The sequence below is a fragment of the Pseudoliparis swirei genome, chromosome 22 (assembly GCF_029220125.1).
Source record: "Pseudoliparis swirei isolate HS2019 ecotype Mariana Trench chromosome 22, NWPU_hadal_v1, whole genome shotgun sequence".
Classification (NCBI taxonomy): Eukaryota; Metazoa; Chordata; class Actinopteri; order Perciformes; family Liparidae; genus Pseudoliparis; species Pseudoliparis swirei.
The window spans coordinates 5,505,536-5,519,736 of record NC_079409.1 but is presented as its reverse complement, the minus strand read 5'-3'; the positions used below and the strand labels follow the sequence as shown (position 1 = coordinate 5,519,736).

The following is a 14,201-nucleotide window of genomic DNA, read 5'->3' as shown; positions in this document are numbered from 1 at the left end:
ATAATAACACGTACGTTTCCCACTCTAATTAAACTCCCTACTGAAAGACCTTAGTGTGTGTGAGTGTGTGAGTCACGGGCCTCTGGTGGGTTGCGTGTTCAATGTTGTAAACATGTTATGCAAAACGTGCTTTTTAAAACCGACTTTGTACAAAAGTAAACGAGTGTTGTTGACACAAACGTCTCCGTTCAATAAAAAGCGTCGACGATGCTTCTGAGGCAGAGGCTGTGTGGACCGTACTGACACGGTCGAGTGCCGAGGTCATCAACACATGCAGAAGTTATGCAGCTCATCAAGTCAAGAGTGTCTGCAGAGATTTAAATGTAAAAATTTTTTTTATTTGAACCCGTTTTTTATTGAATATTATTCAATTGATCATAATATAATATAATAAACTGGAACAAATTAAGCAAATGTTTGGCAATTGTTGAACTGAAATATAAAAAAAAATATTGAAATGGTTTACTTCACTGAACTAAATCATTTCAGCTCTTTTTTATTTGTTTATTATTTTTACTTATTGACTCTTGGACTCTGTCTGCACTTTTTATATTGTTTTCACGTGTTCTAAGGCCAAATAACAGGCTGAAGAACAACTGTTACGTCATCCATGTATCTCCAAAAAGAGAAGAAAAAACCCCATTCATCTTCTTCCCAATTTATGCAACTGAAGAAAAAAAAGAAAAGATAAATATAATAAAATTCTATAAACATATTATTATTAATTGTAGCCAGACGGCCGTCTCACGGGAGAAGATGCACACAGTGTATGAGGAACGGTTGGTAATTCTATATATGCACCACAATACTCTTATTAATAAAACCCAAATGTACTTTTTCTCGCCCTCCATTCAGAACTCTTTAGTGACGGAAAAGTGGAAACACAAAAGATTAGGAGAGACGACCCGCTGAGTTAAAGTGCTTTTGTCCACGATAAACGATCAGAACTTACGACAAAAAAAAAGAAGGAGATTCTGGCGTGAAGCACATAGAAAGAAAAAATGGAGGAAAACAAAGCAAAAAATGAGTTATTCCAAAATATGATCCCTGCGAACTGCAACGTTAGAAGTTTCCAGTTTTAGATTTAAAGGTGTAGCGCTCCACGGCAAACATCGGGTCTACGTCGGGTCTACATCAGGTCTACGTCGGGTCTACATTGGGTCTATATTGGGTCTACGTTGGGTCTACGTCGGGTCTACGTCGGGTCTACGTCGGGTTTACATCGGGCCTACATCGGGTCTACATCGGGTCTACATCAGGTCTACGTCGGGTCTACGTCGGGTCTACATCGGGTCTACGTCGGGTCTACGTCGGGTCTACGTCGGGTCTACGTCGGGTCTACGTCGGGTCTACGTCGGGTCTACGTCGGGTCTACATCGGGTCTACGTCGGGTCTACATCGGGTCTACATCGGGTCTACGTCGGGTCTACATCGGGTCTACATCGGGTCTACGTCGGGTCTACGTTGGGTCTACATCAGGTCCTTCAACCCAGAGCCTGGTTCCCAAAAATGCCCCTCGAGGAACCTCAAAAAATACATTAAAAAACAAACAGACATTTTTGTACACGGTAGACACAGGAGTGTGAAACCTGGGGAGGCGGCGCGCACACACACACACACACACACACACACACACACACACACACACACACACACACACACACACACACACACACACACACACACACACACACACACACACACACACACACACACACACACACACACACACACACACACGCACACACACACACATGAACCGATGCGTGGGCGTGTTAAGACAAATGCGTCAACATCCTTTTCTCTGAAAGATAAAACTAGTGGCTTTAATAGTCAACACACACACACTCACACACACACACACACACACTCACTCACACACACTCACACTCACTCACACACACACACGCCTCACTGCTCTTTGCACTTTGGCGTGCGCGGCTGGGAGTTCCACAGCAGCGGCGTGCTGAAGATGCCGATGACGCCCAGGTTGAGGAGCAGGCCGGCCACCAGCACGCCGACGGTGCCCAGGAAAGAGGGCGTGGCCCCGTGGGCGAGCAGCAGCGCACGCCGCGACGTCATGTCGGCCATCACGCCCTCCATCTGGAAGTGGGTGCCCACCACGGCGCTGACGTGGAACAGCTGGTGGCTGTGGCCTGAGAGAGGAGAGGGGGAGGGAGGAGGGATAAAGGAGGAGAGAGGAGGGAGGAGGGATAAGGGAGGATAGAGGGAGGAGGGAGGTGGGATAAGGGAGGATAGAGGGAGGGAGGAGGGATAAGGTAGAAGAGAGGAGAGAGGTGGGAGGATATAGGGAGGAGAGAGGAGGGAGGAGGGATAAGGGAGGATAGAGGGAGGAGAGAGGGATAAGGTAGAAGAGAGGAGAGAGGTGGGAGGATATAGGGAGGAGAGAGGAGGGAGGAGGGATAAGGGAGGATAGAGGGAGGAGAGAGGGATAAGGTAGAAGAGAGGAGAGAGGTGGGAGGATATAGGGAGGAGAGAGGAGGGAGGAGGGATAAGGGAGGATAGAGGGAGGAGAGAGGGATAAGGTAGAAGAGAGGAGAGAGGTGGGAGGAGGGATAAGGGAGGATAGATGGAGGAGAGAGGAGGGAGGAGGTAGAAGAGAGAAGAGAGGTGGGAGGATAGAGGGAGGAGGGAGGAGGGATAAGGGATAAAGGAGGAGAGAGGAGGGAGGTGGGATAAGGGAGGATAGAGGGAGGAGAGAGGAGAGAGGAGGGAGGAGGAGGAGGGAGGAGGAGGGAGGATAGAGGGAGGAGGGAGGTGGGATAAGGGAGGATAGAGGGAGGATAGAGGAGGGAGGAGGGATAAGGTAGAAGAGAGGAGAGAGGTGGGAGGATATAGGGAGGAGAGAGGAGGGAGGAGGGATAAAGGAGGAGAGAGGAGGGAGGTGGGATAAGGGAGGATAGAGGGAGGAGAGAGGAGAGAGGAGGGAGGAGGGATAAGAGAGGAGAGAGGAGGTGGGATAAGGGAGGATAGAGGAGGAGAGAGGAGGGAGGAGAGAGGAGGGAGGTGGGATAAGGGAGGATAGAGGGAGGAGAGAGGAGAGAGGAGGGAGGAGAGAGGAGGGAGGAGGGATAAGGGAGGATAGAGGGAGGAGGGAGGTGGGATAACGGAGGGAGGAGGGATAAGGTAGAAGAGAGGAGAGAGGTGGGAGGATATAGGGAGGAGAGAGGAGGGATAAGGGAGGAGAGAGGTGGGAGGATAGAGGGAGGATAGAGGAGGGAGGAGGGATAAGGGATAAAGGAGGAGAGAGGAGGGAGGTGGGATAAGGGAGGATAGAGGGAGGAGAGAGGAGGGAGGAGGGATAAGGGAGGAGAGAGGAGGGAGAAGGAAGGAGAGATGAGAGAGGAGGGAGGAGGGAGAAGGGAGGAGAGAGGAGGGAGGAAAGATGAAGAGGAGGGAGAGAGGAGGTAGGAGGGAGAAGGGAGGAGAGAGGAAGGAGAGGAGAGAGGAGGGAGGAGGAGTGAGGAGGGAGGAGAGAGGAGGGAGGAGGAGTGAGGAGGGAGGAGAGGGGAGGGAGAAGGGAGGATAGAGGATGGAGGAAGGAGGAGAGACGAGGGAGGAAAGAGGAGAGAGGAGGGAGGAGGGAGGAGAGAGGAGGGAGGATAGTTTTTGTGTCGCTGCCTGTCTTCCAGGTCAATAAAGTTGTAATAAACAACAACAACAACGACGTTGTTGACGTACCGATGTAGTCGAAGCGTCCCGGCGCCAGCCTCTCCGGGAGGTGGGCGGTGAACAGGAAGCAGGTGAGGAAGGCGAAGAGGAGGTGGTAACAGTGGCTGGACAGGGCGTCGCCCGCACTGCAGCTGCCGCCGCAGCAGAGGACGATCTGAGGAGCAGGGCGGGGTTAAAAATAACAACAACAACAACAACAACATGCACCTCAAAGCCACGGGGTTCAGATCTCCAACACATGACTTGTGAGCAGTCGATGGCGGCGGCCAGAACTCACCCGGTAGAACAGAGGCGCCGTGTCGAAGAGGAAGGGGAGGACGAAGGCCGCCGTCCTCAGAAACTTGCTCCACTGGGGGAACTGCAGCTCCAGGAACCTGCAGACAAGAAGCAGGGCAGCAGTCAGCCGGCTGAGTCCACCCCCAGCTCCACGATGGAACAACACCATGCTCAAATACTAACACAATACGACATCTATTAAATACTAAATATTAAAATACTAAATATTAAAATACTAAATATTAAAATACTAAATATTAAAATACTAGATATAAAAAATACTAAATATAAAAAATACTAAATATAAAAAATACTAAATATAAAAAGTACTAAATATAAAAAATAATAAATGACCCTGGAGATTCACCCTCAGCTATACAATAAAAACGACACCAAGCTAAAATACAAGAAATACTAAATATAAAAAATACTAAATATAACAAATACTAAATATTAATTATAATAAATACTAAATATATCAAATACTAAATATATAAAATACTAAATATAAAAAATACTAAATATAACAAATAATAAATATTAATTATAATAAATACTAAATATATAAAATACAAAATATATAAAATACTAGATATAAAAAATTCTAAATATATAAAATACTAATTATAAAAATACTATATATAAAAAATACTCAATATAAAAATACTACATCTACAAAATACTATATATAAAAAATAATAAATATAAAATAAAATAAATGACCCTGGAGGTTCATCCTCATCTACACGATAGAAACAACACAATGCTAAAATACTAAATGACCCTGGAGGAGACCCGCCCACAATCTCATTGACACCAGAGGAAGAAATACTGTACATAAACCAACAATAATATAACAAAAGAAGCTCAGTTAAGTAAGTAAGTAAGTAAGTATGGAAAGTATATTGTATTTATTTATATTGCACTTAGACAAAGTGTCATGAAGTGCAGTTCGATCGTCAATTAATACATATTGGCAATAACAGGCCAAAATATATCAACAGTTTAAAAATAAAAGTAAAATACACTGAAAAAGATGGTGCATTAAAATAAATGAACAAACGGAAGATAAAAAGCAGCCGTAGAATATTAAAATCAAGCAAAAGCATTATAACTATTCTTTAGATTGAAGTGAAATGCATGCACCCTTGCTCAAATATAACTTCCAAACAGGGTTTTTATTGTAAATAAACAAAAAAGACAGCGTTATTTTTCACTGCTCATTTTTGTTTAACTCTGAAATAAATAAATAAATAAATAAATAAATAAATAAATAAATAAAAGAACAATATCGATTCAGCAAAACTCAGATGAAACAATATCGGCGAGTTAAATCTGAGCTGGGATAAATCACCACCGGAAAAAAAAAGGGCGACGGTGTGAATTATTTCTTCATCTCTCTCACATGAACAGACGTGGCCCACCAGGAGGTGGCGCTGTGCGACAGTTGCTTCACAATGAAGGCCCTGTTGTATTCACAGGTTAGTCTGCTAGTGTTAATAAGAAGAGCAGGATCTAAAGATTGTATACAAATAACCATTAAACAAACGGTCCAATGTTAACTAACTGGGTAAGAACGTTAGAGACGTACTTATATTATAAATGGAAAAAAATACAATAAAACTACGGTAAAGTACACCGTCCTGGTATTTGAGTAGAAAATCTACATATTTTTAGGGGTAATTTTTTCCCCACTGACTGAAATCCAGGGGCATCTAAAACTAATTTGGGGCACTTTTTGAATAATATAAGATTTAACATTTGTTCAAAAATAATAAATATACTTATTTAGGCTTACAGGATATGAGCAATTGTCATAAAAATGTCAATAATAAGACTATTAGACAATAATAAGACTATTAGGCAATAATAAGACTATTAGACAATAATAAGACTATTAGACAATAATAAGACTATTAGGCAATAATAAGACTATTAGACAATAATAAGACTATTAGACAATAATAAGACTATTAGGCAATAATAAGACTATTAGACAATAATAAGACTGTTAGGCAGTATTCTACCGATTCAAAGTGTTTTCTTAGATTTGATCAACAAAAAACATAAATCAGACAATCATATTTAATTTATTTTTATTGTTATTTCTCTGTGGATATGTATTGTTAATACATTTTTTAAACAAATATGAACAATTATAACTTATTTCTTTGTTTTTTTAGAATTCAAAATGATATTTATTGATTTTGTGTGTGTTCCTCCCTCGTACAGGAAGTAGATAGGACACACACAACAAAGAATAAAAACAAAACGCTATTAAATTATCAGAATTATTAGAGGACATTATGGGGGCATCGTTTGCCCCTCTAGTGACATCAGGGGCAACTTTATATTTATTTTAAAACAATAGTTTTTCCCTTTGCATTCGTGTATTTCTGCCACCGCCTGATGTTCAAGAAACGTCCTTAAATTTCACCGAATCTCCCCGACAGTTATTCCAAAAACCGAAATGTTGAAGCGAGTCTCGTCATCGGCGTGTGGGCGGCGGCCTCTCACCTGGAGTAGCAGGACAGGCCGGTGCAGAACAGCGTGTTGCCGATGGCGATGAGGACGAAGTGTTGATGCAGCCAGCTGTTCAGCAGGCAGTCGGGCATGACGTAATACCCGTAGCTCATGGCGCAACCTGACCGCCACAAACACAAACACATGAAAACATGAAAACACGGCCATTTGATCCCAGAGCGCCAACATCGAGCTCGTGTTTAAATTCATGCATATCAGAGTTTATGTAGACCAAAGCGATTTTGTGTGAATATAAATGTATTTCAATAGATCTCCGTGTTGTGCGTCTGTGTATTTTAATATGTAAACAAACCTTAGAAAAGCTTTTTCACAAACAAACACAAAGCAAAACATTCACTGACAACATAAGAGTGAGGATCGTAGAAGGGGGGGAAGCATCGTATCATATAAACTATAATAGAAAATAATAATCATACAAATGTAATTTAAAATGCACAAAAATATTTAAACTTTACACTATTTGAGTATTTAAAAAGACAGAACTTGTATATTTTAGTTTTTTGTGTCACAACCACATCATGAATATGAGTGTGTTTCCTGAAACCACCACTAGGGGTCACTAAAGTAGAAGCGTTTCACATTCTACACGTCAGGTCTAGTTTTTTTTTAACAAGACGAACGTTTAAAGTTTGTTTCTATTTCCAAAGGCGCTCAACGCTTCTCAGCATCAACTTTTAACTCGGAGAGAAGCCGCCTCCCACTTTCCTCGAGAGCGTCCTCATGTTTTATTTGGTTCTTCCTGCAGGGACCCAAAAAAAAAACTTCTAACAGAACTTAACCCCTCCTGATGGACTTTTGGACATTTTAAAACTGGGCAAATCTACGAAGAGGCTTTGTGGTAGATTAAGGTTCAGTCACACACACACACACACACACACACACACACACACACACACACACACACACACACACACACACACACACACACACACACACACACACACACACACACACACACACACACACACGACGCCTTCGCACAATTAGGTCTGAATATTGAATACATTTAAAAAGGTGCAGCGCAGACGAGACGAAAGTCTCGCACACGTTCGTACTCGCCTGCAAACCGCCAGACAGACCGGCGTGCGACGGCACAGGAACCTGCTTTTCAAACCACCACGTGTGTGTGTGTGTGTGTGTGTGTGTGTGTGTGTGTAAAGAAACCTCTGTTCACACATTGTGGAACATCTAGATTCCTCCGTGGAGGCCGATGCAGCGATAGGGAAATACTGTCGTGTCAAAACACACGGCGGCCCGGGAGGCAGAGGAGAAACTAGTGCATGGAAATCTGACACACACACACACACTGAAACACACACACACACACACACACACACACACTGACACACACAGCTGGGTTTTTAAAAAAAGGCAAATTTAACATGTACATATTGGTATAAATAGGCGACAGCGCTCTGAACGTCTGCAGTGAGCAACAGACTGTGGTTCTCTTCAGGATGCTGCGTCAGCGTTTTTGGGAAATGATGATTATTACAAAAATGGCAAAGAATATTAGTCTTAAATAACAAGGACATTTAATGTTCATAAGATATTTGCTTATTTGCTGCAGGATTATTCAGTAGTAGTTAGATTTTGACCAAAGATGGCTGATTCTTCAAATCTATCACGTGCAAATATTTTCCTTTGCTTTCGTCGATGCACTTAAAAAGTTGTTCAAGTGCAACTAAATGATTCTTAACCTCTATTTAGAGATTTTAAGAAGACTTTTAATCCGGATTGTTTGCCCCTTGACGTGAACGCTGCAGGAAAAAGGCCTTTGTGACATCCCAGAGAATCCCAAAGCAATAAGTAAAATACGTATGTGTATCATAGGTAATCCTATCTCAAGATGTATGTTAGCGCTAGCGACGTGGCGCCCATGCTCCGCCAGCGTACCCAGGCTGTAGAGGCTGAGCGCTCCGTAGTCGAAGAAGTAGCAGATGTGGCGTGACTCGGGCGACATGGTGCTGAAGGTGTGCGCGCAGCAGGAGGTGAAGGGGTAGACGCAGATGAGCAGCATGTACACCAGCAGGGGCCAGGTGTAGCTGTCGGACAGGAAGTTCATCGTGAAGCACAGCCCGCAGAACCGCCACAGGAAGTACCTGCACAACAACAACAACAACAACCGGTTGTTTACTTCTGCCAAGAATGTTTAGAGCAATCGACTCAACTCGATCTGCTTCTGCTGGACTTCTAAAGGAAGGACTTCTATAGGGTGGAATTATATAGGGTAGACTTCTATAAGGTGTACTTCTATAGGGTGGAATTCTCTAGGCCAGACTTCTATAGGCCGGACTTCTATAGGGTGTAATTATATAGGCCAAACTTCTATAGGGTGTAATTATATAGGCCAGACTTCTATAGGGTGTAATTATATAGGCCAGACTTCTATAGGGTGTAATTATATAGGCCAGACTTCTATAGGGTGTAATTATATAGGCCAGACTTCTATAGGGTGTAATTATATAGGCCAAACTTCTATAGGGTGTAATTATATAGGCCAGACTTCTATAGGGTGTAATTATATAGGCCAGACTTCTATAGGGTGTAATTATATAGGGTAGACTTCTATAGGGTGTAATTATATAGGCCAGACTTCTATAGGGTGTAATTATATAGGCCAAACTTCTATAGGGTGTAATTATATAGGGTAGACTTCTATAGGGTGTAATTATATAGGCCAGACTTCTATAGGGTGTAATTATATAGGGTAGACTTCTATAGAGTGTAATTATATAGGGTAGACTTCTATAGGGTGTAATTATATAGGGTAGACTTCTATAGGGTAGACTTCTATCGGGTGGACTTCTATAGGGTAGACTTCTATAGGCCAGACTTCTATCGGGTAGACTTCTATAGGCCAGACTTCTATCGGGTAGACTTCTATAGGCCAGACTTCTATCGTGTGGACTTCTATAGGCCGGACTTCTATAGGGTGGACTTCTATAGGCCGGACTTCTATAGGCTGAACTCGATACACACATTAAATGAACGTGAGGAATGTAAAATAAAAACAACGGCGTCCGCGTCGCCGCCCCACGCACCACGTGGGCAGGAAGTGGGTCCAGATGTTGACCGTCTCGTTGTTCAGCTGGAAGCTGCTGAGGACGCAGTCCAGCGCCGAGCTGCGCGGGTGGCGGTATCCAGAGATGATGCTATCCTCCCGGAACACCTGTGGGCCGAGAAGACCCCCGGTTATTGTTCATAATTGAATAACCGTTAAAGCGACAAACATTTCATGAGAAAATGATGGAAAAAGCCTTGTGAATTTGTAATGAGATTAAGTTCATTCAGTCTACATCTCCTTCAACCTCCACAGGTATTGTTTATGACATCGATCACAAACAGGTTTTTTACTTATTTATTTTTGTAACGTTTCTTCCTCCTGGTTCCAAGTCAAATATTTAAAATAGTGCTGTGAAAAATAACGCGTTAACTCAGTTAATTCAATTACAGGTTTAACTAGTTTTTTTTTTTTAGCGCATTTAACGCATGCGCAGAATGAGTTTCAATCCGTCTGTTGTTGGTCGTCGGGACGAAAAAAGTCACTTGCAAAATGAGCTTCCAATGCACCACTTCAATCTGAACTCTGTCCGCTCTCATGCAGACGGTCTGTTCATCGGTAATGATCCTTCCGCAGGTTCACCTCCGGAAACCTTGTTACGACTTTTACTTCCTGTAGATCAGGGTCTCAACACGTCGATCTGCCAGTCGATCGCGGCGTAGTGTTGGTAGATCGCATGACATTAAAAAGATTGGCCCGCCCCCTGACATGTTCTCTATAGCACGTCTTTGTTCTTTTATTAAACTAAACGTCTGTTGTTGATCGTACCTCCACAGCAGCATGTCATTTCTGTCTCTTCGCGTTGCGTTAACACTTATCGATCACCGTCTCGCGCGCCACAGAGCTCCGTGCGCGCGCATCGGGACCGAGCAAAAAAAAAGGTTTGAGCTTTGCAGCGGTGTCCCCGCCGTCCCTTTCATCACTGCCCAGTTCATGAAGAAAACCCACACAGTCAGTTTGCCTCAGCAGCTGCTAGAGGAAGATTAGAGGCCTTTAGATTGTATCATGGTGGAGTTAATGGTTGACAAACAAGAGAAAAAATTTCTGTTTAACCCTCCTGTTACCTTTACATTTACTAACATATTTTACACTCGGGGTCAATTTGACCCCAGCAATTAAAACCTCCAGAAAATTATTAGAATTAATATTGCTTCCCAAGTTTAAGTGTGAGGTACTTTATGTTTGTTTGTTGACTATCTAAATAGCCCTTTAAATAAATAAAAAAGTTGATATTTCTTATACAGGACTGTTTGACACAGTGAAAAACAGCCTGGGGTCAAATTGACCCCAAAGAACTCCGACATTAAACATTGAATGGGGTCAAATTGACCCGAAAGGTAACAGGAGGGTTAAACATTCTGTTTAGGATGAAGATGTATTAATGTTCCATATGGAAGAAAACTGCTAAATAACTGCTGAGTTGCAGCACCATTGTATAGAAGAATGTATAAATGTATATATCCGTCTTTTGTCATAAATCTCTATGTTCTCACAAAATATACCGAGAATATCGGTAATATGTGATTAATCATGATTAATCCACAAAAACCTGTGATTAACCCGATTAAAAATTTTAATCGTTTCACAGCCCTAATTTAAAATAAACTCCACAAACGCAATAAATCAAGGACACGTAGTTTAAATATTTTTTTTCCCGACAACTGGAACCTTTTGCTTGGAAAATGTGACACAAAAAAAAAACTTTAACAACGACTGCCGCTGATCAGAGAAGATAAAGTACACAGCAGCCGGGTTTGAGGGGGCGGAGCCTGATGATGAGGACTACAGGGACGGGACCACAGGGACGGGACCACAGGGACAGGACCACAGGGACAAGACCACAGGGACAGGACTATAGGGACAGGACTACAGGGACAAGACTACAGGGACAGGACTACAGGGACAGGACCACAGGGACAGGACCACAGGGACAGGACTACAGGGACAGGACTACAGGGACAGGACTACAGGGACAAGACTACAGGGACGGGACCACAGGGACGGGACCACAGGGACGGGACCACAGGGACGGGACCACAGGGACGGGACTACAGGGACAGGACTACAGGGACAGGACTACAGGGACAGGACCACAGGGACGGGACCACAGGGACGGGACCACAGGGACAGGACTACAGGGACAGGACCACAGGGACAGGACCACAGGGACAGGACCACAGGGACAGGACTACAGGGACAGGACTACAGGGACAGGACCACAGGGACAAGACTACAGGGACAGGACCACAGGGACAGGACTACAGGGACAGGACCACAGGGACAGGACCACAGGGACAGGACTACAGGGACAAGACCACAGGGACAAGACCACAGGGACAGGACTACAGGGACAAGACTACAAGGACAGGACTACAGGGACAGGACTACAGGGACAGGACCACAGGGACAGGACTACAGGGACAGGACTACAGGGACAGGACTACAGGGACAGGATCACAGGGACAGGACTACAGGGACAGGACTACAGGGACAGGACTACAGGGACAGGACTACAGGGACAGGACCACAGGGACAGGACTACAGGGACAGGACCACAGGGACAGGACTACAGGGACAGGACCACAGGGACAGGACCACAGGGACAGGACTACAGGGACAGGACCACAGGGACAAGACCACAGGGACAGGACTACAGGGACAGGACTACAGGGACAGGACTACAGGGACAGGACTACAGGGACAGGACCACAGGGACAGGACTACAGGGACAGGACCACAGGGACAGGACTACAGGGACAGGACTACAGGGACAGGACTACAGGGACAGGACCACAGGGACAGGACTACAGGGACAGGACCACAGGGACAGGACTACAGGGACAGGACCACAGGGACAGGACTACAGGGACAGGACCACAGGGACAGGACTACAGGGACAGGACTACAGGGACAGGACCACAGGGACAGGACTACAGGGACAGGACTACAGGGACAGGACTACAGGGACAGGACCACAGGGACAGGACTACAGGGACAGGACCACAGGGACAGGACCACAGGGACAGGACCACAGGGACAGGACTACAGGGACAGGACCACAGGGACAGGACTACAGGGACAGGACTACAGGGACAGGACCACAGGGAAAGGACCACAGGGACAGGACCACAGGGAAAGGACTACAGGGACAGGACCACAGGGAAAGGACCACAGGACAGGACCACAGGGACAGGACCACAGGACAGGACCACAGGGACAGGACCACAGGGACAGGACCACAGGACAGGACCACAGGGACAGGACCAGGGACAGGATCACAGGACAGGACTACAGGGACAGGACCACAAGGACAGGACTACAGGACAGGACTACAGGACAGGACTACAGGGACAGGACCACAGGGACAGGACTACAGGACAGGACCACAGGGACAGGACCACAGGGACAGGACCACAGGGACAGGACACAGACAGGTCCCAGGCCTGGCTCCAGGCCCATGCCCAGGCCCGACCACAGGACCCCAGGCCACACAGGGACACACTGCAGAGACAGGACAACAAGACAGGACACAATGAGACACACACACCTGACACACACACTAATAACATATTCATTTGTTGGTGCCGCATTGGGGACTTTTAAAGGATTACAGCAGAAAACTGCAGATAATAAACTGTAAAAACTGCAATAAAAACAGTAAATAATCTACAAACAAACACTGAATATTATATTTATATATATATATATATAGATATATATATAAATATATATATCCACATATATATATATGTAAACATATATATTTATATATATATTTATATTTATATATATATATATACCGACAGAATTTTGCACAGTGTGTTTATATTGCACAGGTTGAAGTGTGTGTGTGTGTGTATGTGTGTGTGTGTGTGTGTGTGTGTGTGTGTGGTCTACTGAGAAGGACTTGCGGTACATCTGATTCACAACTTCTTAACTTTAAGTTTAAAAAATAAACTTAAAATGAAGTAGCGATCCAACGGTGTCAAAGACACTCCATCATAAGTCCCCAAAGACACAACCTCGTCTTTCAGGTTCAACCTTTTTCTCGACGTTTGGTCGCCGGGTAAACATGACATCATCACTAAGGTAAACATGACATCATCACTAAAGTCTAGATGAGCCGAGTCCCTCTGTTGACGGAGGCCCACCCTCCTCCACTCGGGGAACGCCCGGCGTCGCCACATGGCGGGGCCCCGTGACCGAGGGCCGGCTGAGTGAGGATCCGTCACCCAAAGGTGCTCCTGACCTTTCTGCACCAGCTGGAACGTGACAACGTTGAGAAGGAAAAAGACTCCCCCACCCCCAGGTGAACTCAGCCGGTCCCAGGATTCATATACATCCTAAATATTAAAGGTTCTTGATAGAGCACCTGCTGAACGTTGACTTTATATTTATTTATCTGGTTGATGAACAAGTTTTTTGGGGATTTATATTAACACCATGTTTTAATTAGTTTGAACGATCTGTGTATATATATATTTTTTTTATTATATATATATACATATATGTATATATGTATATATATATATATATTTTTTTAATGCATTTAAAATGAGTGACAGACAAACAAACGCCTCGTTTTGTTTACACAACACGACTCAAACTTACATGTACGTAATCT

The 14,201-nt window shown here is 44.4% G+C and overlaps 1 protein-coding gene across 1 annotated transcript in view; it reads right to left on the bottom strand.

The window, feature by feature from the left end:
- The window catches only part of paqr6 (progestin and adipoQ receptor family member VI), a 14,947-nt gene extending 1,183 nt beyond the window's left edge, over nucleotides 1–13,764 (bottom strand). Inside the window, exons 1-8 of the mRNA XM_056444697.1 lie at nucleotides 13,729–13,764; nucleotides 13,010–13,078; nucleotides 9,558–9,685; nucleotides 8,410–8,615; nucleotides 6,487–6,613; nucleotides 3,971–4,067; nucleotides 3,703–3,847; nucleotides 1–2,156 (exon numbers count right to left, since the gene is read on the bottom strand). The exon at nucleotides 1–2,156 is cut by the window's left edge and continues 1,183 nt beyond it. Of these exons, the coding sequence (XP_056300672.1) occupies nucleotides 1,912–2,156; nucleotides 3,703–3,847; nucleotides 3,971–4,067; nucleotides 6,487–6,613; nucleotides 8,410–8,615; nucleotides 9,558–9,685; nucleotides 13,010–13,078; nucleotides 13,729–13,764 (1,053 nt within the window). The 3' untranslated portion in view covers nucleotides 1–1,911. The remainder of the gene's footprint in view (nucleotides 2,157–3,702; nucleotides 3,848–3,970; nucleotides 4,068–6,486; nucleotides 6,614–8,409; nucleotides 8,616–9,557; nucleotides 9,686–13,009; nucleotides 13,079–13,728) is intronic.
- Nucleotides 13,765–14,201: the final 437 nt, after the last annotated feature.